General features: G+C 36.4%; 1 protein-coding gene across 1 annotated transcript in view; it reads right to left on the bottom strand.

Moving 5' to 3' along the window:
- Nucleotides 1–10667: 10667 nt before the first annotated feature.
- The window catches only part of LOC141522295 (nucleic acid dioxygenase ALKBH1-like), a 59083-nt gene continuing 45451 nt past the window's right edge, over nucleotides 10668–24299 (bottom strand). Inside the window, exons 4-6 of the mRNA XM_074235628.1 lie at nucleotides 19595–19685; nucleotides 12686–12879; nucleotides 10668–11725 (exon numbers count right to left, since the gene is read on the bottom strand). Coding sequence (XP_074091729.1) covers nucleotides 11311–11725; nucleotides 12686–12879; nucleotides 19595–19685 — 700 coding nt within the window. The 3' untranslated portion in view covers nucleotides 10668–11310. The remainder of the gene's footprint in view (nucleotides 11726–12685; nucleotides 12880–19594; nucleotides 19686–24299) is intronic.

Here is a 24299-nt window from a genome sequence, read left to right as displayed (position 1 = left end):
GTAATTCTTTGAAAATGATGTCAAGGCTCTTTTCCTGATCATGACTTTCAGGTATTCCAATAATTTTTAAATTATCTTTCCTAAGTCTATTTTCCATATCAGTTGTTTTTTCAATGAGATATTTCACATTTTCTTCTAATTTTTCATTTTTTTGTTTTGAAGTATTGATTCCTGATTTCTGTTAAATTCATCAATCTCCCTGAATTCTATTCTTTGTCTGAAGGATTTATTCTCCTCAGAGAGTTTTCTTATCTCTTTTTCTATCTGGCCAATTTTGCTTTTTAAAGCATTCTTCTCCTCAATAACTTTTTGAACTGTTTTATCCATTTGACCTAAGCTGGTTTTTAGCATGCTATTTTCTTCAGCATTTTTTTGGATTTCCTTGACTAAGCTTCTGACTTCATTTTCATGTTTTTCCTGCATCTCTCTCCTTTCTTTTCCCAGTTTTTCTTCCAACTCCCTCATTTGATTTTCAAAGTCTTTTTTGAGCTCTGTCATAGCCTGAGCCCAATTTCTGTTTTTCTTGGAGTCTTTAGATGCAGGAGCTTGTGCTTCCTCATCTTCAGACTGAGTATTTTGATCCTTCTTGGGCTCATTTGCAAAATATTTCTCAATAGTCTTTTTGTTTCTCTGCTTGCTCATTTTCCCAGCCTGGGCCTGGTTTGGGGTGTTTCTTGAGTTTTTGGGACACTCCCACAAGGGTCTCAGTGTGTGAGGCTCTGTCCTCCCTCCTGGTCTGTGAATGACCATAAGCGCCCCCCTCTGCCAAGGGGCTGAGGTGGGGGGGGCCTGCTGTTCTATGGGGGGGCCTAGACTGTGATCAGGATCTGAATGTGGTCAGAGTTCCAGAGTCCTGTTCCAGGGACAGAGGACAGACCTCAGCAGTCTCTCTCCACTCCCCTAGCTTTAGCACTCACACCTGGGGGCTCCTGCTTACCAGCTCCACCTGATTCATGTTCCTGGATCTGGGCTACTGTGGCCATGCTGTTTGCTGAGTGCCCTGAGGGCTGGGCTTCATGCTGCTCGCTCTGGCAGAGCTCCCCCTGCTGATCCCCCAAGTTGTGCCTGGTGCTCCCCTGGGTGTAGCTCAGGAAACTGCCCCCGCTGCTGTGAGCCATGGCTCCCAGTGCCCTGGGGCTCCCTCCAGGAGGCTGAAGCTCCTTCCCTCTGGAGGGCTGCCCCTCTAACCCTGTGGAATGGAGCCTTTCTGCTATTTTCCAGGTTATTTTGGGCTGGAGAATTGCCTCACTGGATCCCTCTATGGGTTCTGTCTCTTGAAAATTTAGTTAGAATCCTGATTTTATAAGTTTGGAGATATTGGAGAGAGAGCACCTAAGAGATCTTCTCCTGTCACCATCTTGGCTCCTCCCCTAATACTTCATTTTTGAAGAAGATCATGACATCAGGGGGGGTGATGCCATGACAAGCACATGGTTTGGATTTGAGTGAAGGTATGATTTAAAAACAAAAACAGTATCAATAATATGCAGAGGGAAGAGTGGAAAAGAGAAAATGCTCATTTAGTTGCTGATACCCATTTCCAGATTACATCCCACCTACATCCACACATATCTACCCCCTTTTTGGCTTGTTAAAAAAAATTAACACAGAATCTGAAGCATACCCAACATTCTGCACCCCTAGGAAGGAAGGGAGTACCTTTCATATTTTCTCTTGGAGTCAAGATAGACCATTACAATTTGTGTGTATCTTCCTGATATAGACCATGCTCTGGGGCTCCCAAAGATCAGATCTTTTTCTTTTGAAGATCATGCCCTTTTCACTACCAGACCAACACCTTATTCATTTCATTTCTTCTCAATACTTTGTGATCTGACATCTGACTGATGTCACATGACAGACTACTCTAGGGTCATGGAAAATCATTTAATCCCTATTCTGACAGCCTCAGCTCAAATCCTCAAGCAGCCTTTGACATGTGGATCACCCTTTTCTTATGCATGTACGCCCTCCTCCATCCTCATCCCATTTCTCAAAGTCCTCCTTTGTCCTGGTTTTCCTCCAGATTGCTCTTTCTCAGCATCCCCTGCAGGATCATCACTCACCTCCCACACCATCCAATGGCATCCCCCTACCCCCAATTCTTTTATATTTTCTTATAGTTTTCTTTTTCTCTTCCTTATTTCATCAGCTCCCATGGATTCAATTATCTACACAGATGACTCCCAAATCATATCCTCTACCTCACATCATCAATTGCCTGCTGGATACCTCCACCTGGATGTCTCCATAGCATGCCAAAATGGTCATTATCTTTCCATATAAAAACCCTCTTTATTCACATCTTCCAAGTTCTAATGAGTGTATCACCAAGGTTTTAGTCACCTAGTTTTTATAACCTGGGAGTCGTTCTGGACTCTTTTCTCTCTCTTGACCCCCAAATCATGGTAGTACTTTCATGCTTGTTGATTGCTTAAATTCAATTAGTTACTCAGTCTTGTTGTGAATTCAAAGTTACTCAGCCTTGGTTGATTGCCTCCAAAACATACTTTCCATTTATCCCCTTCTTTCTATTCACATGGTCATTACTGTGGTTCTTTCCTCATCACCTTCTCTCCCTCCACCCCATATATTTTTATTTATTTCATTAAATATTTCTCAATTATATGTGAACAAGTTTTAAATATTCTTTTTTTGGTAGGGTTTTTTTTTTTTTTTTGGTTTTTGCAAGGCAATGGGGTTAAGTGGCTTGTCAAAGGCCACACAGCTAGGCAATTATTAAGTGTCTGAGGCCGGATTTGAACATAGATCCTCCTGACTCCAGGGCCAGTGCTCTATCCACTGCACCACCTAGCTGCCCCCTAAATATTCTTTTTTTTAAATTCAGTTTTAAATCCCCTCCCTCCTTACCACCTCTACCTCACCCAATGAGATAGCAAACATATAGCATCATTTATACATGTGAAGTCATACAAAGCATATTAACAACCATGTTGCTAATGAAAATACATACCAAAAAATCCCAAGGAAAAATGAAGTTTAGGGACAGCTAGGTGGCGCAGTGGATAGAGCACTGGCCCTGGAGTCAGGAGTACCTGAGTTCATGTCTGGCCTCAGACACTTAATAATTACCTAGCTGTGTGGCCTTGGGCAAGCCACTTAACCCCATTGCCTTGCAAAAACTTAAAAAAAAGTGTGCTTTGATATACATTCAGACTCCATTGGTCTTTCTCTAGAGCTTTCATAAGTCTTGAATCACTGTATTGATCAGAATAGCTGTTATTTACAGCTGATCATTATACAGTATAGTTGACACTGTGTATAATGTTCTAGTTCTGCTCAATTCACTTTGTATCAGTTCATATAAGTCTTTCCAAGTTTTTCTGAAAGCATCCTGCTTGTCATTTCTTATAGCACAATCATATACTACAACACACTTAACATCACAATCACATACTACAACTTGCTCAGTCATTTCCCAATTAATGAACGCCTTGATGGATATTTCCAATCATTTGTCACCACAAAAAGAGTTGGTGCAAATATTTTTTGAACAAAAAGGTCCTTTTTAAAAAAAATTTCTTTGGGATACAGACTTAGTAGTGCAATTGCCAATTCAGAAGGTATGCATAGTTTTATATGTATGCCAATTCAGAAGGTAGGCATAGTTTTTGGGCAGAGTTCCAAATTGTTCTCCAGAATGAGTGGATCAGTCTACAACTCCTCTAAAAGAGTATTATTGTTCTAATTGCCCCACATCTTTGCCAATATTTGTCATTTTTTTCTGTCATATTAACCAATGATATAGGTGTGAGATACCTCAGTAGTTTTAATTTTCATTTCTTTGATCACAGTGATTTAGAACTTTTTTTATATGCATAGATAGCTTTGATTTCTTCTTTTGAAAACTGCCTGTTTATTTCCTTTGACTATTAATTGGGGGATGACTTTTTTTTAATAAATTTGACTCAGTTCCTTATATTTTTGAGAAAGGAGACCATCAAGTGAATTCTTTCAATTTCTGTTTTAACCTCTGTGGCTAAGATAGCATGAGTTTTCCTTGATACTTTCTTGAAATATGATATTTAGACTCTTCTTTGATCATGACTTTCAGGAAGTCAAATAATTTCTAAATTATCTCTACCTGATCTATTTTGTAGGTCAATTGTTTTTCTGATTAGATATTTTGTATTTTCTTCTCTTTTTTTCCATTCTATTAACTTTGTTTTATTGTTTCTTGTTGTTGCATGAAGTCATTAGCTTCTCTTTGACCAGTCCTAATTTTTTTTTTTTAGGTTTTTGCAAGGCAATGGGGTTAAGTGGCTTGTCCAAGGCTACACAGCTAGTATGTCTGAGGCTGTTTTTGAACTGAGGTATTCCTGACTCCAGGGCCGGTGCTCTATCCACTGTGCAACCTAGCCACCACATTCTATTTTGCTTTTAAAGGAGTTCTTTTATTCAGTGAATTTTTGTGCTTCTTTTACTATTAAGACAATTCTGTTTGCAGATGTTTTTCTTCATTTTTTTTTGCCAAGCTGTTAATTTTAATTTCTTTAGTTATTTTTCCAACTACATGTAATGATAGTTTTTCAACAATCTTTTTTTTTTACATTTTTCTCCCTCCCTCCCTTCCTTTCCTTCTCCCCCCTGACAGAAAGCATTGTAATATAGGCTTTACATCAAGCTGTTAATTCTCTTTTCACTACTTCCTTGCTTCACTCTCGTTTCTTTTCCATTTTTTTCACTACCACTTTTTTTCTTTAACTCTTCTAGGAATTCTTATTGGATTTAAGTCCAGTTAATGTTTTTCTTTGTAGCTGTTTTCACATTGTGTTCTTCTAATTTTATTTCTTGATCTTTCTGGTCTCTCTAGTAGTTTTTTTATGGTCAAATTCTTTTTTTCTGTTGTTATTTGGTCATTTTTCCAGTCCATTTTTTAACTTTGAACTTAATGTTGAAGTTGGACTCTACTTACCTAGTGGTGAAGAGACATTCTCCTAAGTTTTAAGGTTTTTTTCATGCTGCTGTTTCCAGAGTTAATTTTGGATGAGAAGAGGATTGTCTGCAAATTTCCAAGATGGTATGCTTACTGCTTTTCTGGTTTACATTCTGGTTTTTACACAGGAAGGGTCCCTGGACCCTGCAGTCAGAGGCTCTAGGGTTTTCTTTGCCTTGGAACTTCAACCAGAGCTTCTGTTTTCTTGAGACTGACCTCTATTGTCCTCTCCATCCTGGAACTGTGTCCCAGAATTGCATCTAAGCAAAAAAAGTTGCCAATCAGTGCCAGCTATACCCAGAGCTACCAGAGGTCCCCTGCAATATTTTTCTGACCAGTGGGTTGACCCCCTTACTGCTCTGGACTGAGGGCTATTAAAACTGTTGCTGCTATCACATATCATGGCTCTAGCATGCTCCCAAACTAGCATTTCAACTTTTGATGACCTTCTAAGTATTTTTAGGCTGGAAAAATGTCTCACCCTGTTTTTGTTGGCTTTGCCACTCCAAAAGTTGATTTGAAGCATTATTTTAAAGTTGTTTAGAGGAGAATGCTGAGAGAATTCAGCTGAGTTGCCTCTAATTTGCCATCTTGGCTCAGCTTTCCTCTGTCCTCATTACCTCTTATCTGGACTACTAAACATATTATTTTTGTCTTTATTTTATAATTTCTCCTCTCAAACTGAACCAAAGTGGTTTCCTGACTGTTCCATGAACAAGTCACTTTATTTCTTAATGCCAGGTATATTCCATTACTATCCTCCTGTAAAAAGTAAGGCAAATTTTTAATTTGGTTGACTTGGATCTGTCCCTATAATGACATGTTCACTCTGTTTTAAGTTTTTAAAGGAGAATTTAATGATTAATATGCATATATAAAGGAAAACATCAGCATAGATAAAGGAAAGGAAGGGTAAGAGATAAAGGAAAGAAGAGTAACCTGACCTAGATGGTTTCAACACCTGGAAATTTGGCTGTCAGGGAAAGTTGAATCTCAATACAGCCTCCAGGGTCTCAATTGGGAAAGTCCCCTCAGCAAAGTGTCCTCTATGAAGGGATGGACTGCCAAAGCCACTTTCTCAAGTGAGACCTTTATAATGCTCACACAAAAGTGGCCCAGATCCAAGGGTTTACAAGATTGTACTCAGTGATCCTGGGAGTTTCAGCCAAAACACCCTCAGATCCTGAGCACAATCACTTTCTCAAGGTATCATTCCACTGGAATGAAAATGCATTCCATTCACTATCTAACAATTTGAAATAATAAAATGATCTTCTCCCTCAAGTAATAAAACTGCACATTTGGAATCTTATCACACTTTGCAAACCTAGAAGAGCCCCATTTACTCTGAATCAATGAAGTCTTATTAAATATTAAACTATTTACATTAAGTTGGGTTAGGCTAAACACATCATGAAACATTCAGAAAATAAGAAATACTTAAATTTGTATATTCAATTACCCAACTTTTTAAATATAATTATTTAAGGAGTAAGACATTTCCTTATAAATATTCTTAATACATTCAATTCTTCTAACAGTACTAAGCTCCCAGGGTTGTTGTGAGGATCTAATGAGGATCTCATGAAATTTGTAAAGTACTGGCACATATTGGATGTTTTCATAAATGCCCTTCCTCCCCCTTACCCCTTCCATTAGTCCTCTCACATTCCTAGAACTTCATTCTTATTCATTCTCACATAAATCAGCTTGGCTTAGAAAACTAGAGAGAAAAACAGATTTTATAAACATATAAAAATTATGCTTCATGATCTTTTCTTCAAGGCTTTCAAAGATTTTTTTTTTGGTTGCCAAGCTTTTGACTTCCTTTAAGTGATTTTTTTCCTTTTCATTGTTCTATTCATGATTATTTTGGTTCTACCTATTAATACAAATTCATACAAATCTTTCCATGTTTTTCTGAACTTCACAGTAATACAATATTCCATGAACACATATTATAATAGTTTTTTTAGTTATCAATTAATAAGGTATTGATTTTGCTTCTGATTGCTATTATAGAAATTGCAGTTTTTGCATATACTGGATTTTTTAAAACTTCCTTATGGAATTATTGTATCAAGCAATATGGATAGTTTAGTTACTTTTCTTAGTGAAACTCCTCTACCAGTGTGGCTCTCTTCTCACAACCCTTTTAATATCCATCTATTGTCATCTTTGCCAATTTGCATGACATTAAGTATCAAACCTTAAAGTTGTTTTAATTTGTATATCTTTTATTAGCAGTTTGGCTAATTTTTATATGATTAATTTGTAATTTTTTTTAGTTTTTTTTTTTGCAAGGTAAATGGGGTTAAGTGGCTTGCCCAAGGCCACACAGCTAGGTAATTATTAAATGTCTGAGACCAGATTTGAACCCAGGTACCCCTGACTCCAGGGCCGGTGCTTTATCCACGCCACTTAGCCACCCCAGTTTGTAATTCTTTTGAGAATTTTATGTACTTTGACCACTTATCTGTTGAGGAATGTCTGTTGGGGTTTTGTATCAATTTTCTTGCCCAGACAATTATAATAGTCTCCTAATTGGCATCCCTATTTTCAATCTCTTGCCTCTCTTATTCCCAGTGCCACAGGGGCCAAAATTATCTAAGACACAAGTAGGGTGGATCATGAAATCACCTGCTTCAGGGGCTTCCCAATGCCTCCCCAAATTTTTCACCATAGCCTCTAAATATCTTTGTCTGAAACCTATCAGACTTTATATAATTATCCTTCATTCACTTCAGCACCCACTGTTGAACAAGTTTGTTATATAAGGCAATACATTGTATATCAGGGGCGGCTAGGAGGTATAGTGGATAAAGCACCGGCCCTGGAGTCAGGGGTACCTGGGTTCAAATCCGGTCTCAGACATTTAACAATTACCTAGCTGTGTGGATTTGGGCAAGCCACCTAACTCCATTTGCCTTGCAAAAAGCCTAAAAATAAAACAAAAAAAATACATTGTATATCATATCAATGTAATATACTGTATATCATATCATTATAATATATTGTACATCATATCTACCAAGTTCATGTTTAGCATTCCATCTTCTGTGTGCCTTTATACAGGGTGCCCTCATGACTAAAATGGACTGCTCCTCCTTCTTCAAATTCTTGCCTTCCTTCAAAATGCTTCCTGATCTTGTTAAAGGATCTCTCCCACCTCAGAACTGTTGGTTTTTGTCAATACCTTCCATTTCTCAAGTAGAATATAAGTTCCCTGTAAATAGGAATAGTTTTCCATCTCTGGTCCTTGAACATAATGCTTAATAATTTGATGTAAGGAAAAACTTCAACATATATATTTATAGTTGTGTGGGTATATATAAAAAAAAAATCTTTGTATCTCTAGGGCCTAACATATAGAATGTGCATAACAAATGTTTATTGGATTGAGTTAACTGAACCAAATACAATTCCATCCCAAAATCAGGATCTAGACACTATGATTTCATGGTTTTTTTTCCCCATTATAACCTTTGTAAAAGAAAGCAATGCAGTATCACATTCTCTTTCAGTCCCCATGCCACCAATTCCATCATATTAAAATCAATAAGCATCTCTAGGGCTCCTTTCTGCCTCATTACCATTCTAATTTGTCTCAGCCAAGTCCATCCAGGGTTTTAGACTTTTATTTTTTCTTACTCTAATAAACAGGGTTTTTTTTTTTAAGATTAAGTGGAAGAAAGAGGATGAGGACAGCTCTTATCTTATTGCAAAAGGAATAGAGAAAATGAGAAATTACTGAGTGGTAAGTCATTTTGCTGAGCCTCTATCCAGTTTGGTAATCCATCTTCTCATCCAATTCCCAGAAATCTTATAAGGAAAGTTACCTTGTTGTGTGACTAAGAGGATAGAAATGGAGGACAAGCAAGACAATCTGTTGAGGTTATTAGTATAGAGTAATGAATGAATTCCTCTTGGCAGTGAACCTTTCTGGCAAGAGATGGATTCAGGGAACTCCAGAGGTAGGTAACTTGTCTGTGTTGAATATGGTGAATCATAATATATGCCTGTTAGAGACTTCAATGTATATTGTCCCTCCAGATACCACACAAATCCTGGATGAGTTGACATGTTTCAGGACCTTCCTCTAATAGAATTATAACTTTCCTATGATACAACCAGGTCCTCCATGAAAAGGAAAACTAAACTTTCTCCTTCGTTTAAGGTTTAAGTCTAGATTCCAGATCCTCACAACAACCCTGCGAGATTTGTACTGTTAGAAGAATTGAATGTTATCACACTTTGCAAACCCTGCAGATAACTTATTCCATATTAGAGCTAAGTCTCATCTGTAGTTGTATAGCTATACATATCCAAAAAAGGGAAAATACTTATTAGAGTGAGAAAAAAAGTAAGTCTAAATTCCTGGGGGTTTTGATGTCAATTGTCAAAAATCATCCACTACATTTTTTTCTCTTCTGATATCACAACTTCCTTATTCATACTTCCAAAAATTGATTATGCTGTTATTCCTCAATTATTCTTTTTTTTTCTTTTTACAAGGCAGTGGGATTAAGTGACTTGCCCAAGGTCACACAGCTAGGTAATAAGTGACCGAGGCCAAATTTGAACTCAGGCCCCCTAACTTCAGGATCGGTGCTATCCACTTCGTCACCTAGCTGCCTATTCCTCAATTATTTCTTAGAAATCAGGAAAGCATCATTTGACATTAGTAACTTAAGTGAATCTTTTGTTTTTAGGATTTTTTTTTTGCAAGGCAAATGGGGTTAAGTGGCTTGCCCAAGGCCACACAGCTAGGTAATTATTAAGTGTCTGAGACTGGATTTGAACCCAGGTACTCCTGACTCCAGGGCCAGTGCTTTATCCACTACGCCACCTAGCTGCCCCTCTTAAGTGAATCTTAAATGCAAATAATATATTTCAAATACCAGATGTTTGATAGTCTTTTGCACAAATAAATAGGTTGGGATATCTCCCTTGCTATATCAAAAATATGACTACAATTCTATTAAGGATTAGTAATAATTATGCCATTGTAATTTCCCTTCATTTGAATCATTTCCTAATTTAAATTTAGCACCCCAACAACTCCACAAACTATGTCTACAAACTGCCCTACTGGCTTAAAGTCTTTTATTAGGTGTTGCCCAAATTTAGCACATGGACCATAAGCTGGCCGATAACATTTTTTTTGATAACTCTTGGAATACACCAAAAGCCATTACTACAACAGGAAAAAACTCCCCAACAAAATTTTCCTATTACCATGCCCTTACAACAATGGTAGCAAATATTCACTTTTCATAAATGAAAGAAGGCAGGCACAGAGATGAAGTAATTTGACTGAGGTCATAGTGAGTTGCATATGTGGGAGTAAAGATAAAAGCCAGTGCCTTGAGCATTTCCCAAGCTGTGTCTTAACAGACAAGAATCTAGTCACTGCAGGATATCAAGTGATATTCCCTCCCATATGAGAGAGTCACAAAGAGAACTCAATGTATTAGCAATAAGGCAAGAAGGTGTTGCCATAAAGCAGCCAGAGGGCTCTAGTAGCATGAACACAAAAAATAGCTATAAAGAAAAAAAATTTCCCAGACACACACTCTTCAAGATAGTAATCTTTAATTTAAAACAGTTTATTAATGGAGAAAACAGTGACAGAATACCCCCTTGGACTTTGAATTTCATTACAACAATTAAAACTGCATTTAATAGACTAATAAAGAAGAGTTGGGAGTTCTAAAAAAAATTTGTTTTGAAAAAAATCTTACTTGGATTAAATATTTTTACCTCTTGGGTTAAAGAATACAGCTACTGATTAATTTCTTTTTGGGGGGAATACGATTTACATTTTCATGGTTTGGTGTGTGTGTGAGTGTTATTTTCCTTTGAAAACCCAGAACAGGAGTGCAGAGATGGAAGGGAATATCAAGGCATAATCTGGGATGAAGCATGGTACAGGGTCAGATTACTTTCAGGGATTCCCAGATAGAGTGGGTGAATCACTCTCCAACAATCAATATTCATTTAAGTCTGTGGCATATAAAAGTTCCAAAATAAAAGTTTATCTATGTTATCAGCAGCAGCAATAATCGAAGAGAACCAGCCATGAAGGAAAACCTGTTTTTCTGAATGCTTTCTATCTCCATGGATAACTGTGGAAAGTCAGGTTGAGACTGAGTTTATGAGTTTGTAAAAAATGTGTATTGTGTAAATCTTATGGATTAAGAACAAGTGAGCTCTTCATAAAGTTTTTCAAAGTCCTTGTGTAATCTTTTCTAAATTGGTCTCTGTTTCTTGTTTTTTTTCTAGTGAAAGGTTCACACAGCTCAAATTGTGACAGTTGATTATAGGATGCGAGTGTTTGAGTTGACCAAATCTCAACTGTTAGGGTTCATCCTGGGTCGCTTTGCTTCATTACTTTTATCATCAAAGTGGCAAGAATTTTCACTTGTGGTCTCAATTTCTTTGTCCTTCCAATCTTGGCCAGTGGCCAGCACTTGCCGTACAGTCATGTTAACCCGAGCTGTCTGCAGATAGTTGGCACACACTTGCCAGTCCTCCACAGAACAGGGTTCTACAACTGAACCTGTAGGTAGGTTATCTGGGAGTGATATCTCCAGGCAACGAGGCAGGCTTGTCCCATCAAAATTTGGGAGGACTCGTGGGACAGCATGGTTCAACAGACGGCTGAATCCTGACATTACCATGATGTCACCACTATGCATAAACATGGCTGTAGGGACTTCATCTCTTTTGAGGCCGCCCAGAAGAAAGATGGCAGACTGTCCAAAGCTATAAAAAAGTATAGTAAAAGCAATAATGAATTCTGGCTATAGGTGGCAAAGCTATTTCTAATTAGCTATGCAACTGCAATTTACCTCAATAAAGATCATTCCCTAATTTAAATTCAGCACTTTTTTTGCTCCAACTCCACAAACTTAGTCAACATCCTGTCTTACTGGCTTAAAGCCTCTTAATAGGGGAAATCAAAACTTGGGATACAATATAGGCCATAAACTGATCTAGGTCAGCATTTTTGATAACCTTGGAATGCACCAAATTCTATCAATATCACAATAAAAATCAACACATTGAAAAATTATTAAATTATAAATTTAAAAATGACTGAATTATTATTTTATTTGCTGTTTTTTGGTGTTTAAGTATTTTAATACAGATCATTCAAATATTTTATTATTTTTGTTTTTTTCATTTTCAGCATAATTAATGAGGTTTAAGATCCAAGCATTTATATTTTAAGTTCTATTTCAGCATTTATACATAATGAACTATCTGGACAAATCTCTGTTGTCTGAGGACTGGTCTGTTTAAGTTCAGAAAGACTGGCTATGGATGATGACATTCTTCACAGAGAGGGTGCAGTCTCCATAAGCTAAAGAAAAGGCCACACCAATATCATTTTACTTATCATAGTAAGTGGAAAAATAACTGCTTTACACAAATTAAACCTAATTTTTAGGGACACTAAGATAGCAGCAGCCTGTTACTTTCCAGAGAACCCTGTAATTATATCTCAGGCACAAGAATCAGTCCTAATGCAGTTTTTAGAGAATTTACTAACTGTTCAGTGGTCATCCCTCCCACAAAGCCTGAGAGAAATTCATTTCACTTAAACCTGGAACTCCAGATGTTATAAATTAAACATTAAATACTTTTTAACAACCTTGATGCTTAGCTTAAATATGTTTGAGACAAAAAATAATCACAAACTTCCTCCTTCAAAATGATTACCTAAAGGATAGGAGAGGCTTGGTGTGATCTAGTTCTGATCTGTCAACATGGATCCCAAGTGTGGAATCTAATCGATAGTAATTGAGGATTCCAGCCTCAGCTTGGAAGTCCTGAAATCCACATGCAGCAGCCACTTGTTTTGAGAGGTAAGCCAAGTCTGGGGGGAAAGGTGTGTGGTGATCAGCTGAATATGTCTTTAATAGAAATAGAAGGAAGGGAAAAAAAAAGAAAAAAAAAAGGTAAATTGTTGCATTTGATCAGTTAGCATTGTAAAGCAATCTATGCTAGTAATAATATTTTTGCATGTCAAAATGGTTCAACAGACGGCTAAGAAGAAAGTACTTTGAAAATAACCCCCATGTATATAAGTAACTCAACTATATATTAAGTGAGAATATTACTTGACATATCTAACCTCACAAAGTTGTGAGAATTACATAATGTAATAACATAACTTGTTAAAAAAACACAACAAAATAATTCAAATGTAAAATATCAAGTTGTTTACCCTGTCTCTCAATAAAAACCATAATTTTTTTAGTTTTTGGTTCCTCAGCCTGTGATAAAAGATGTGAAACTGCAGAAAAATATTTGACTGGGCAGCAAGCTTACAAGCAACAGCTCAAAGTCTACTGCATTCTGGTTACTGGATTATTATTACAGGGGAAGATACCTTTAAGTATTTTTTTTCCCTTGAATTGATACCACTAAGCAAGACACCACTTCCAGCAACAACTATTCCTCATATCCTTTTTTCTTAAAATCTAGGTTTCCATCACGTCCTCTCTTAGCGTACGATCTTTGTGACTTGACAATTCAGGAATCTGCCAATGCTGTAGTTTTAATGAAAATTTCATCAAATATAGTTTGCTCTGCAATATGTCGATAGGTTCCTGAGAGATTGTTGTCTTGGTCAGGTACTCCTTCCCTGTCACCACTCTTTCCTAGCCAATTCCAAATATGATGAGGAAGCCTGTTTTTATCTCAGATTTTTTACCACTCCCAAGTATCTATTACCAGGCTGCTGTCAGCTTAGTTAACAGCCCTGGCCTGAATGTATTTATTTAGGCCAATAACAAGATAATGGCACATGGTTCTCAAAGGAGGTAAAAAAACTTTAATGATTTTTTTATCTTTTCTTTTAAATTTACTGGTAGCTCAAGAAGATGCTTTTCTAAACTGTTCTATAATTTGTCAAACTTGATCTAGTAATGACTGTCATTTACATAGCAGCATAAGGCATTGCCATTTGATCCTTATCCTGTGAGATAAAAAATATGATTATTATTCTATTATTATCATTTTTAAAGGATGAATAAGCTGAAGTTTGGGTTGGTGAGATGATTAGTCCAAGGTTACTCTGATAATAATAAGTAGCAGAGACAGGATTTGAATATAGCACTTTTTACTCCACAACCATCACTCTTTCCATTAAACTAGATTTTGCCCTTTTTCCCAGGAGAGAGAATGAATGGAAAAAGTTGTTTTGTTTAGTCTCTGATTTAAGATGTTTCAACAGGGAAACATTTCAGTCAAGCCTTTCTCTCCTTACTCATAATATTTGAAGAAAAATTCTTGCCTAAGAAAAATCAACTTTTTCTCCTTGGTCCTTTTTAAAAGATGTTGAATCAGGTGAGACCACATAGGGATTTAGAAGATTACAATCCTTTAATAAGCTCCTCATTGGTGCAGGCACTGCTGTATATGATACCTCTGCTAGAATAACTCTCATCAGTTTGGTTCTTCTAACCCAATCTGAACTTTTACCATTGTGCTGTCTTATTCTTTTCATTCTTCTGTCCACTCCATAGTCTCTTGTTAATTCCTTTTCTTATTGCTTAATGAATGCAAATTTCCAGAACTTTGATCTTCAACTAAAAAGAAAATTATGAGGTTCCTCTTCCAACTATGTTGTATCTTCTAAGTAGTTAAAATCTCTGCGAAGAAGGGCTGCATGTTTGATATTTTCTAAATGGTGCCTGGTACACCACAGAGCATTTGATGAATGTAGAAAAAGAATCTGGATTAACTAAAACAATCTGAGACTAATGAGTTTCACAGAAATACTAGTTGGTGGAAAAAAAGAGTGCCCCCCCCCCAAAAAAGGGTCTGTAGCTATACTCTATAATCCTCTTCCTTTACTCTGTTCTTAGAATATTTCCTATTTGAGCTATAGTGTAGAGGATGGTGAAGAATGGGGAGAAATCTAAATCTGGAGAAGGTTCCTTCCTGCCCTTGTTCAGACATGTGATTATACAGATCTGCACCAGGGTAGAGGTTTTTTGAGTGCACAGAAGGGGACTTGGCCAAGAGATGCTGTGCTGTTCAATATGACAAGACTGCCAATAGAATGGCCATGTGGGGGGAATATAAGGGACTGAGGATTCTAAGTATCTGGGAGGATAGTACTCTCTTTGAGAGCAAATGGTGTAGGTAAAAAGAGAAAGATTATCAAGATAAAGTCAAAAGAATAAAGATTAATAGCATAAGTAAATTAGAGGAGTATTAAAAAAAGTACTGATTAGATCTATGGAAAAGGGAAAAGTTTATGAACAAACAAGAAATAAAGAACATCACAGGATACAAAATGGATAATTCTGATTACACAATATAAAAAAAAAAACCTTTTGCACCAAAAAAAACTCATGCAGTCAAAATTTGAAGGAAAACAGTAAAGTTGGAAATTTTTTTTCCAGCAGGTTTCTCTGATAAAGGCCTTACTTCTTAAATAAATAGGGAACTGATTCAAATATACAAAATACACCATTTTCCAGTTGATAAATGGTCAAAAAAATGAAGAGGCAACCTTCCCCATTGACTCAGCAATACCACTACTAGGTCTGTATCCCAAAGAGATCAAAGGGAAAGGACTTACATGTACAAAAAATAATAAAGTAGCTCTTTTTCAGATGACAGAAAGTGTTGGAAATTGAGGGGATTCCCTTTAATTGGGGAATGGATGAACAAGTTGCATAGGACTTAAAGAATACTATTGTACTAGAGTGAGTTCAGAGAAAACTGAGAACATTTATATGAATTTATGCAAAGTGAAGTGAGCATAAACAGGAGAACATTGTGCATTGTAATAGCGATATCATAAGAGTAACCAACTGTGAAAGATTTGGCTATTCTAATCAGTCATTATCAAGACAATAAATGTCCCAAGACAATTCCAAAGGATCCATATTGTATAATGCTACCCACCTCCTGAGAGATAACAGATAAACTCTGAATGCAGATTGAAGTATACCTTTTTACTTTTTATTTTGTTTGTGTCTTGTTTTGCAACATGGCTAATATGGAAATATGTTCAGCATGTAAAAAAAGAGGGAAAAATAATTAATTCTCTTTTGGACAAGGTGAGTTTGAGTTGCCTATGGGACATACAGTTTGAAATATCCAATCAGTAATTGATGATGCAAGACTGTAGCTCAAGAGAGAGACTAGGGCTGTATATACAGATCTGGGAGTCATGCACATACAGTGAATGACTGAGTCCATGGAAGATGATTTATTTCTTAAGATGGGGAGACTTGGACAAATTTGCAGATGATTGGGGAGGAAAGAAATCAATACATAGGGAGAAATTGAAAATTGGAAAGATGGGAACTATAGTGGAGGCAATATGCTGAAGATGGGAAGGGGTGAAATCAAGACTATGTGGAGTAGTATTGATCTTAGCAAGGAGAAAGGCTGCTTTTTCATCAGTGACTGGTGCGAGGGAACAGTGGAGGATGATGTCAGAGGAATTTGATATGAGAAGGGCAAAAGTCAAATATTCTCGATTTTTTGTTGGCATATAAGATCCTAAGATGAGACAATGGGTTATGGGGGGTGAGAATGAGAGGCTTGAGAAGAAAAGGAAAGGTTTGGAACAGCTGTTATGAAGAACAGAATGGAAAATTAATTAGGGAAAATAGAAAGATTGCCTTGCCCAGCTGAGGTTAGATAACATGAATTTATAAGTGGGCTCAGTTACAGTGGTTTTATGATTTCTTTCAGGTCTATTCAGCAGCTTGAGTAGAATCAAAAGGAAGACAGTTGAGGTTTAGCAAGGTATGACAAGGTACTAAATGATTCAAGAATAGATGATAGTATTTATAGAAAGGTCAAAACTAGTCAAAGAAGAAGTAATGGTCTGGGAAAGTAATAGGGAATGGATGAACTGAAAGTTATGGTGAGGAAGAATAGGTTTAGAAGAAGCAAGGGATAGGGAGAGATGAAAAGTGATAGGATAAAAGAATTTCAGAATTCTTTTTTTTTGTTTGTTTTGGTTTTTTTAGGTTTTTTGCAAGGCAAATGGGGTTAAGTGGCTTGCCTAAGGCCACACAGCTAGGCAATTATTAAGTGTCCGAGACCGGATTTGAACCCAGGTACTCTTGACCCCAAGGCCGGTGGCTCTATCCACTACACCACCTAGCCGCCCCTGAATTTCAGAATTCTTAACATAAAGTACAATACTTGTGGGTGATAGCTAGATCAAGGGTATGTATGATCATTCTTGTGCGTAGAGTTGAGGAATAGGTCACAGGAATTGAATAGATTAAGTAACTGGGAAATTGGGGCATTTGAGGATACATAAACATATATAAGTTGGAAGTTCCCTTGTATAAGAACAGGAGTTAGAGGTGGAGAGGGAGACTGTAAGTGAAGCAGTGAATTCCTTAAGAAAGGAGGGAAATGTCCTGGGGACTGGATATAATGGTCACTAGGATTTGGACTGTGGGATAAATTAAGATTGTGTGATTCTAAAAGGAGAAGAGATTTCTGATCGACAGCAATAGGACAGTACAAAAGGGGTAATAGGAAGCAAGGAGTATTTTAACTTTTTCAAACTTGAGAATATTCTAAATTAATCTAACCCATGGAGAACAGTGGGTGAAGGGGTGTGAAACAGTCTAGCAAGCACTGAAAAGGATGTCTAGGGATGCACTGCCATCTGGAGATAATCAAGTCTCAGTGAGTGCCAACAGATAGATGAGGAATGAGGCCAGAGAGGTTATCTGTGGATAGCAAAGGTCTATTGGAAGGCAGGTGCCCAGAAGGCTCAAGGCCAGTTCTCGAGTCTTGGCACAGCCTTCAACTGCACAGTCTCATGGTAGATGGTATAGCCATTAAAAATACAAATTGCAAATGCTCAATGAATACTAAATAACAATGATGACAATCCAATACTCACTGTTCTCATCCGCTTTCCTCAAAGTCCAACATCCTTCAAAAATGGTCTTAACTCCTACTTTACTGAGAATAAATCTGTCTATATGACCTCTTGCTAGTCTAGTCCTACTTTTCTCAATTTCTAATAATTCCTTTTATTGGTTTCTCTTCCTTTTCTAAACTCTTAAAGTAAATGTATGTCAAAAGGTTCTTCCTTATTGCTCCTGCTATATGCCATCCCTTGTAATCTTATTCAGTTGTGTAGGTTCAACTATCATTTCTATTCAGATGACCCCTAAAACTACACATAAAGCTCAAATTTCTCTTGTGCCATATTTCCAGTTACTTTTTGGAATTTATTTTTGGACATTCTATTGATACTTCAAACTCAACATATTTAAAACTGAACTCATAATTTCCCACCTAAACCCACCTTGCCTCCCATATTCCCTATTTCTGTTAGTATTACCATCTTTTCCCCAGTTCCTCAGGATTGATATCTCAGTTGCCTTTGACTGTACCCTGTTCTTTGCTCCCACATCTAATCAGTTACCAAATCCTATCAATTCTATATTTCATGCCTATATTTCCTTTTCTTCAAATATATTAACATTTTCATTCAAATTCTTATCATCTCTCACCAGTAATGTAGTAGAGTCATCATTGGTTTCTCTTTTAGTCATCCTTCATCTAGCAGCCAAAAGGACCAAGGATCTAACTGATTAACAACTTTCAGTGATTCCCCTCCACAAAATCAAATACAAACTTCTTAACATGGTATTTTAGGACCATCATCCACCAACCAATTCCAACCTATCTCTCTAAGCTATCTTTAACTATTTAGACAATAAAATTTTTTTCCCTCTTGTGCCAGTGCTGGATACTTTGTGCTAAATTTGGGCCAAAATACAAATTTCACAAGAGATCAATTATAGATGGAGTTCATGTTCGTTTCTTCCTAACTACCCTATAAATGAATCCCAAACAACTCAATAACAAATAAAACTTGCAGAAAACATGAATTTTTCAATATAATACGTTCTGGCACTAAAAGTTAAACTGTATCCTCTTTCATGTACTCTATATTCTTGTTGAACTGTATTACCAGTTATTTCCCATTCTTAATCTTCCCCTTTCCTACCTCTATGAATTCATGCAGCTATCCCCATGCATGAAATGCAATTTCTCCAGATCTGTCTATTGAGAATTCTCTTCTTTCAATACCATGCACAAATCTAAGCCCTTCATGAAGTTTTCTTTGATTTTATTCATAACTAAAAAATGGTCTTTTGTATCTCAAATTTCTTATATCATTTTGTCCAGAACATTTTTAATCCTTATTATATTCCAACTCATATCACAATTATCTGTGTACATGTTTTATTTTTCCTATTAGATGAGAGACTCCCTGAGGCCAAGAAGTATTTTTTTAAAAATCTAATTGTATATAGTAGGCACTTAATTATTAAAATACTGCTCTTGAAAAAGTAGAGAAGTAAAATCCAAGAAATAGACATAGCAGAAGAAGCTCTGAAAACTTCTGAAAAAGACAAGTTATAAGTAAAGGATAACGACTTTCTCCTGATATACTAATTTACTTCTCCTTGAAGAACTTTGAGATATTAAGAGGTAATAAATAAAAAAGGTCCACTATAAAATCTGATAAGTCAGGTATACTAAGGAGATTCAATCACTTACACCAGAGAAGCATGAAATGAGAAAAGATTGGGGGAAAAAAATTTCTTTGAATACCTTATTGTCCCAGTTGTAATGGTAGCCCAGGGTCACCCAACGTAGTTTTTCTAACAAACTTCGTGGTCTCTTTTTATTCACATCTTTATTTCTAAAAAGATTGGTGACAAAAAAGAGTTCATGAACTTTAAGTTGCAGTTGCAGTTCCATTGATCTGATATGAATGTAGTTATTGTATAGTGTTAAGTATTGTTAACCATCGTAGCAGAAGGGGGAACAAACAGATAAAATTAAGTGATTAATACCACAATGACAGTGAAGTAGCTGAAACTGTTTCTTACTATTTCTGATACCAAACTTTTGTTTTAAATTTCTTTGTTGAAAGAGCTCGCTCTTAAAGAAGAAAACAACCCCATAAAGATAAAACATCGTAGAGTATAATTACAGTTATCCAACAAGAACTAAAAGTACTGTGGATAAATTAAAACTTGGTTAAGATAATATCTCCATTTCAGTTTTGTTAATAGAAAGGTATAAATTAATCACAGTTATCACAAATAAATAATGTTGGCAAAATACATTATGTAGTTTAAAAAAAATAGCTGATTTACCATGTTTCTCTTTTTGCCCTGAATATCATAGCTTGGGCAATTGAGACTTAAGACAATTATTAAAACTTTATTCTATTAAATTTGGTTTCTGACATTTTCTCTTTCACACCACAAGAGATTTCTGTAAAACAGGAAGGTAGTTTTTCTACAATTGTATCTTGTCTAGCCAAATCTAAGGGTAGAGTTATACCTTCATTAGAGGCTTGTCTGGTTTGTCAAATCTCTAAATACATAAATCAACTAATACACATTTCTTAAGTGCCTACTGTGTGCCAAGTATATAAGATCTATGAACCAAGGTAAGCTGATTGTGATCATATAGGAGATAGAAAGATTAAACGTTAATAAACTTAAATGGATGTAAATGGGTAAATTTAATTCAGGTATTCATTATACATATTACTGTGGGCAAGAGTTCCTTAGAAGGGGCGGCTAGGTGGCACAGTGGATAGAACACCGGCCCTGGAGTCAGGAGTACCTGAGTTCAAATACGGCCTCAGGCACTTAATAATTACCTAGCTGTGTGGCCTTGGGCAAGCCACCTAACGCCATTGCCTTTTAAAAAACCTAAAAAAAAATTCCTTAGAAGAAATGGAGTAACTCTCAGAGTCAAGCAAAAGTGAGAAAATCAGTACTGTCATCTCAAAGAGGTCCGAATGATATGTTTGAATACAAGGCAAACAACTCAACATCACAGCAATACAAGGCTTGCTTCAATAATTGATACTAAAGAAGCCAAAGTTGATCAATTTTATGAAGATTTAACTACATCTAGAAATAACCAAAAAAGGGAAAAGAAGATATCACATTCAACATGGGAGTTGGATAGCTAAGAGAGGAAATCAAAAAATGATAGAAATAACAACCAAGTTTGGCTTTGGAGTATAAAATAAAGCAAGACAGAAACTGATAAAGAATTTTGTCAAGATCATTTGCTGTTCATAGTAAACACTCTTTTTCAACAAATGAAAAACCAACTCAACATATAGATATCACCAGATGGTCAATATTAAAATCAGACTGATTACTTTGTAGTCAAAGGTAGAGAAGGGTTATACAGTTAGTTAAAACAAGGCCTGGAGCACACTCTGGTTCCTATCATTAGCTTCTTATTATATAAAATTCAGAATTTTTAAAAAGTAGGGAAAACATCAGACAAATAGCTATAATTTATATAAAACTACTAATGAATATGAAGTGGAAGTGATGAATAGATTTAAGGATTGGATCTATCAGAGAGAGTGCCTAAAGAACTATGGACAGAAGAAGTTCACAATACTATATAGGAAGCAGCAACACAAAACATTCCAAAGAGCAACTTAATTACCTGCTTTCTTGGGGCAGGGAGTGGGAAGGTGTCAGGGAGAAAACTTTACAAAAATGAATACTGGAAATTATCTTTTTAAATATAATTGGAAAAATTAATTAATACTTTTTTAAAAGATAAAGAGTAAGCAAGCAAAAAGGCTGTCTGATGAAGTTCTATGAGAAGCTGAGAAAAGAAGGAAAGTGAAAGGTAAAGGAGAAAGGGGGAAAAATGTATCCAACTGAATATAGAAGTCTAGAAAACAGCAAGGAAGTGAGATAATGATAAGTGAACTAAATAAAATATATAATGATAAAAGGTAATGCAAAGAAATAGAAGAATAAAGAAAATCAGAAATATCAAGGGAGTATTTCATGCAAAAATGGGCATAAAAGACAAAAATGGTAGAGACAATAGAAGTAGAAGAGATTTGAGTCGGCAAGAACATACAGAAGAAATATTCAAGAGAAAGCTTAACATCATCTATAATCAGAATAGTACAGTTATTGATCTAGAGCCAGACATCCTGGAAAATGAAGTTAAATGGACCTTGGAAAGTAATGCTAATAATAAGGCTAGTAGAGGTGTTGAAATGGCAGCTGAGTTATTTAAAATCCTAAAAGATGATGCTATTAAAAATGCTACACTAAATGTGCCAGTAAATTTTGGAAAACTGAAGTGGAAAAGATATTTAAGTTTCAATGCTAAAAAAAGGCAATTTCAGGAAATGTCTAAATCACTGAATAATTGTGTTCATTTCACACATGAGCAAGGTTATGCTTAAGATTCTACAAGCTAGGCTTCAGTAATATGTGAATCAAGAATTACCTTAAGCAGGCTGGTTTTCAGAAAGGCAGAGGAACTAGAGACCAAAATGCCTGCATAATTAAGAAAGCAAGGGGGTTCCAGAAAAACATCTATTTCTGCCTCACTGACTACATTAACAGTTTTGACTGTGCAGATCACAAAAAAATGTGGGAAATCCTCAAAGAGATGGAAATACCAAGCCATCTTACTTGTCTCCTGAGGAATCTACATGCAGGTTAAGAGACAACAATTAGAACCATGGATCACGAATCTGGAACAGCTGATTGGTTTAAGTTTGGTAAAGGAGAATGATAAGGCTGTATACTGTCTATTTATTTAAGTCATATTCAAAATATATAATGTGAAATGCCAGGCTAGACAAATCAAAATTCAGGATTAAAGTTCCTAGGAGAAATAACAACCTCATAAATGCAAATGATACCACTTTGATAGCAGAAAGTGAAGAATTTAGAAGCAAAGGTTAGGGGCGGCTAGGTGGCGCAGTGGATAGAGCACTGGCCCTGGAGTCAGGAGAACCTGAGTTCAAATCCAGCCTCAGACACTTAATAATTGCCTAGCTGTGTGGCCTTGGGCAAGCCACTTAACCCCATTTGCCTTGCAAAAACCTAAAAAAAAAAGTTTAATTAAGATAGAAGCAAAGGTTGAAAGAATGTAAAAAATTGGCTAGAAACTTGACATCCAAAAAAAAACTATGATTCTGGCAAGAGGTCCCATCACTTCATGGAAAATTAAAAAAGAAAAAATGGAAGCAGTGTCAGATTTTATATTCTTGGGTTTAAAGATCACTGTAGATGGTGATTGTAGTCATGAAATTAAGAAGATGCTTTCTCTTTGAAAGGAAAGCTATGCAAATTTGGACAGTATACTAAACAGCAAAGATTATCTCCTTATCAACAAAGATACAAAGCTATGGTTCTTTCAGTAGCAATATATGATTGTGATTCCAAGGAAAATTAAATATTGCACAATTGATGCTTTTGAATTGTGGTGCTGGAAAAGACTTCTGAGAATCCCCTGGACAGCAAAAGATTAAATCAGTCAAGATTTAAAGAAATTAATCCTGGCTATTCACTAGAAGGTCAAATACTTATAAACTATTTTAACTTTAAAGGTAAAAGTATAAAAATACTTCTGAAGTTGAAGCTTTAAATACTTTGGTCACATAATGAGAAGATAGGACTAACTGGAAAAGATTGAAGACAAAAGGAAAGGGGAGTGGTAGAGAATGAAATGGATAGTGTCAGCAAACAATGAACATGAAGTTGAACAACTACCTTCAGATAGTGGAGAAAAGAAGGTCTGGTGAGTTATGATCCCTGGTTGGACATGTCTGAAAAACAACATTCGCCAAGCACTGTGCTAAGTACTGGCTCAATACACAGTACTAGATGCATCTCCTCCCCTTCCTCCTATGCCCACCTCTCTAACACTCTTAAGAGAACCAAATGCTGTTGATCAGTCATTTTCTGTTGTGTCTGATACTTTATGACCCTAGCTGGGATAGGGCCAGCCCCCACAGGTCACTTACACAGGGAGATACCCTTCCTAGAGACCTGAGACCAGAGTCTAGAAAGCCTCCAGAGCTCTCTCAGGAGCCAGGACCAGCTGCACTTTGGCTATATCAGAATAAAGAGCCAAGGCCCTTTGCAGTCTACTTTGCAGCTTTTACCACTCCAGGGGTGGCCCTTAGGTAGGCTACCATGAAGGGGCCTGGCAAGAAGTCTGAAACAGAATTTCTACCTCTCAGGTTCAGAGATGCCACTCCCAACTGGGGCCTGTGTAAAAAGAAGACAGAGGACAAAAACCCATACTCTACCAGAAAGTTGAGTCATCTGAGAAGACTTCATGATGGAAGACCTCCTCAAGGTTTACGATAGATAGGATTGAGATAAATGATGGGTATGGGAATAGGAAAAAGATAAATAAAGATAAAACATTTCTTGAGTGCTTACATTCAATAAAGTAAGTAGAACTTGATAGATTCAAGAATTAAAGAGATATTCCTTAGCTCATAAAATAG

Source organism: Macrotis lagotis, chromosome 4 (assembly GCF_037893015.1).
Source record: "Macrotis lagotis isolate mMagLag1 chromosome 4, bilby.v1.9.chrom.fasta, whole genome shotgun sequence".
Classification (NCBI taxonomy): domain Eukaryota; kingdom Metazoa; phylum Chordata; class Mammalia; order Peramelemorphia; family Peramelidae; genus Macrotis; species Macrotis lagotis.
The sequence above is the reverse complement of the archived record's forward strand: the minus strand, read 5'-3'. Positions and strand labels throughout refer to the sequence as shown.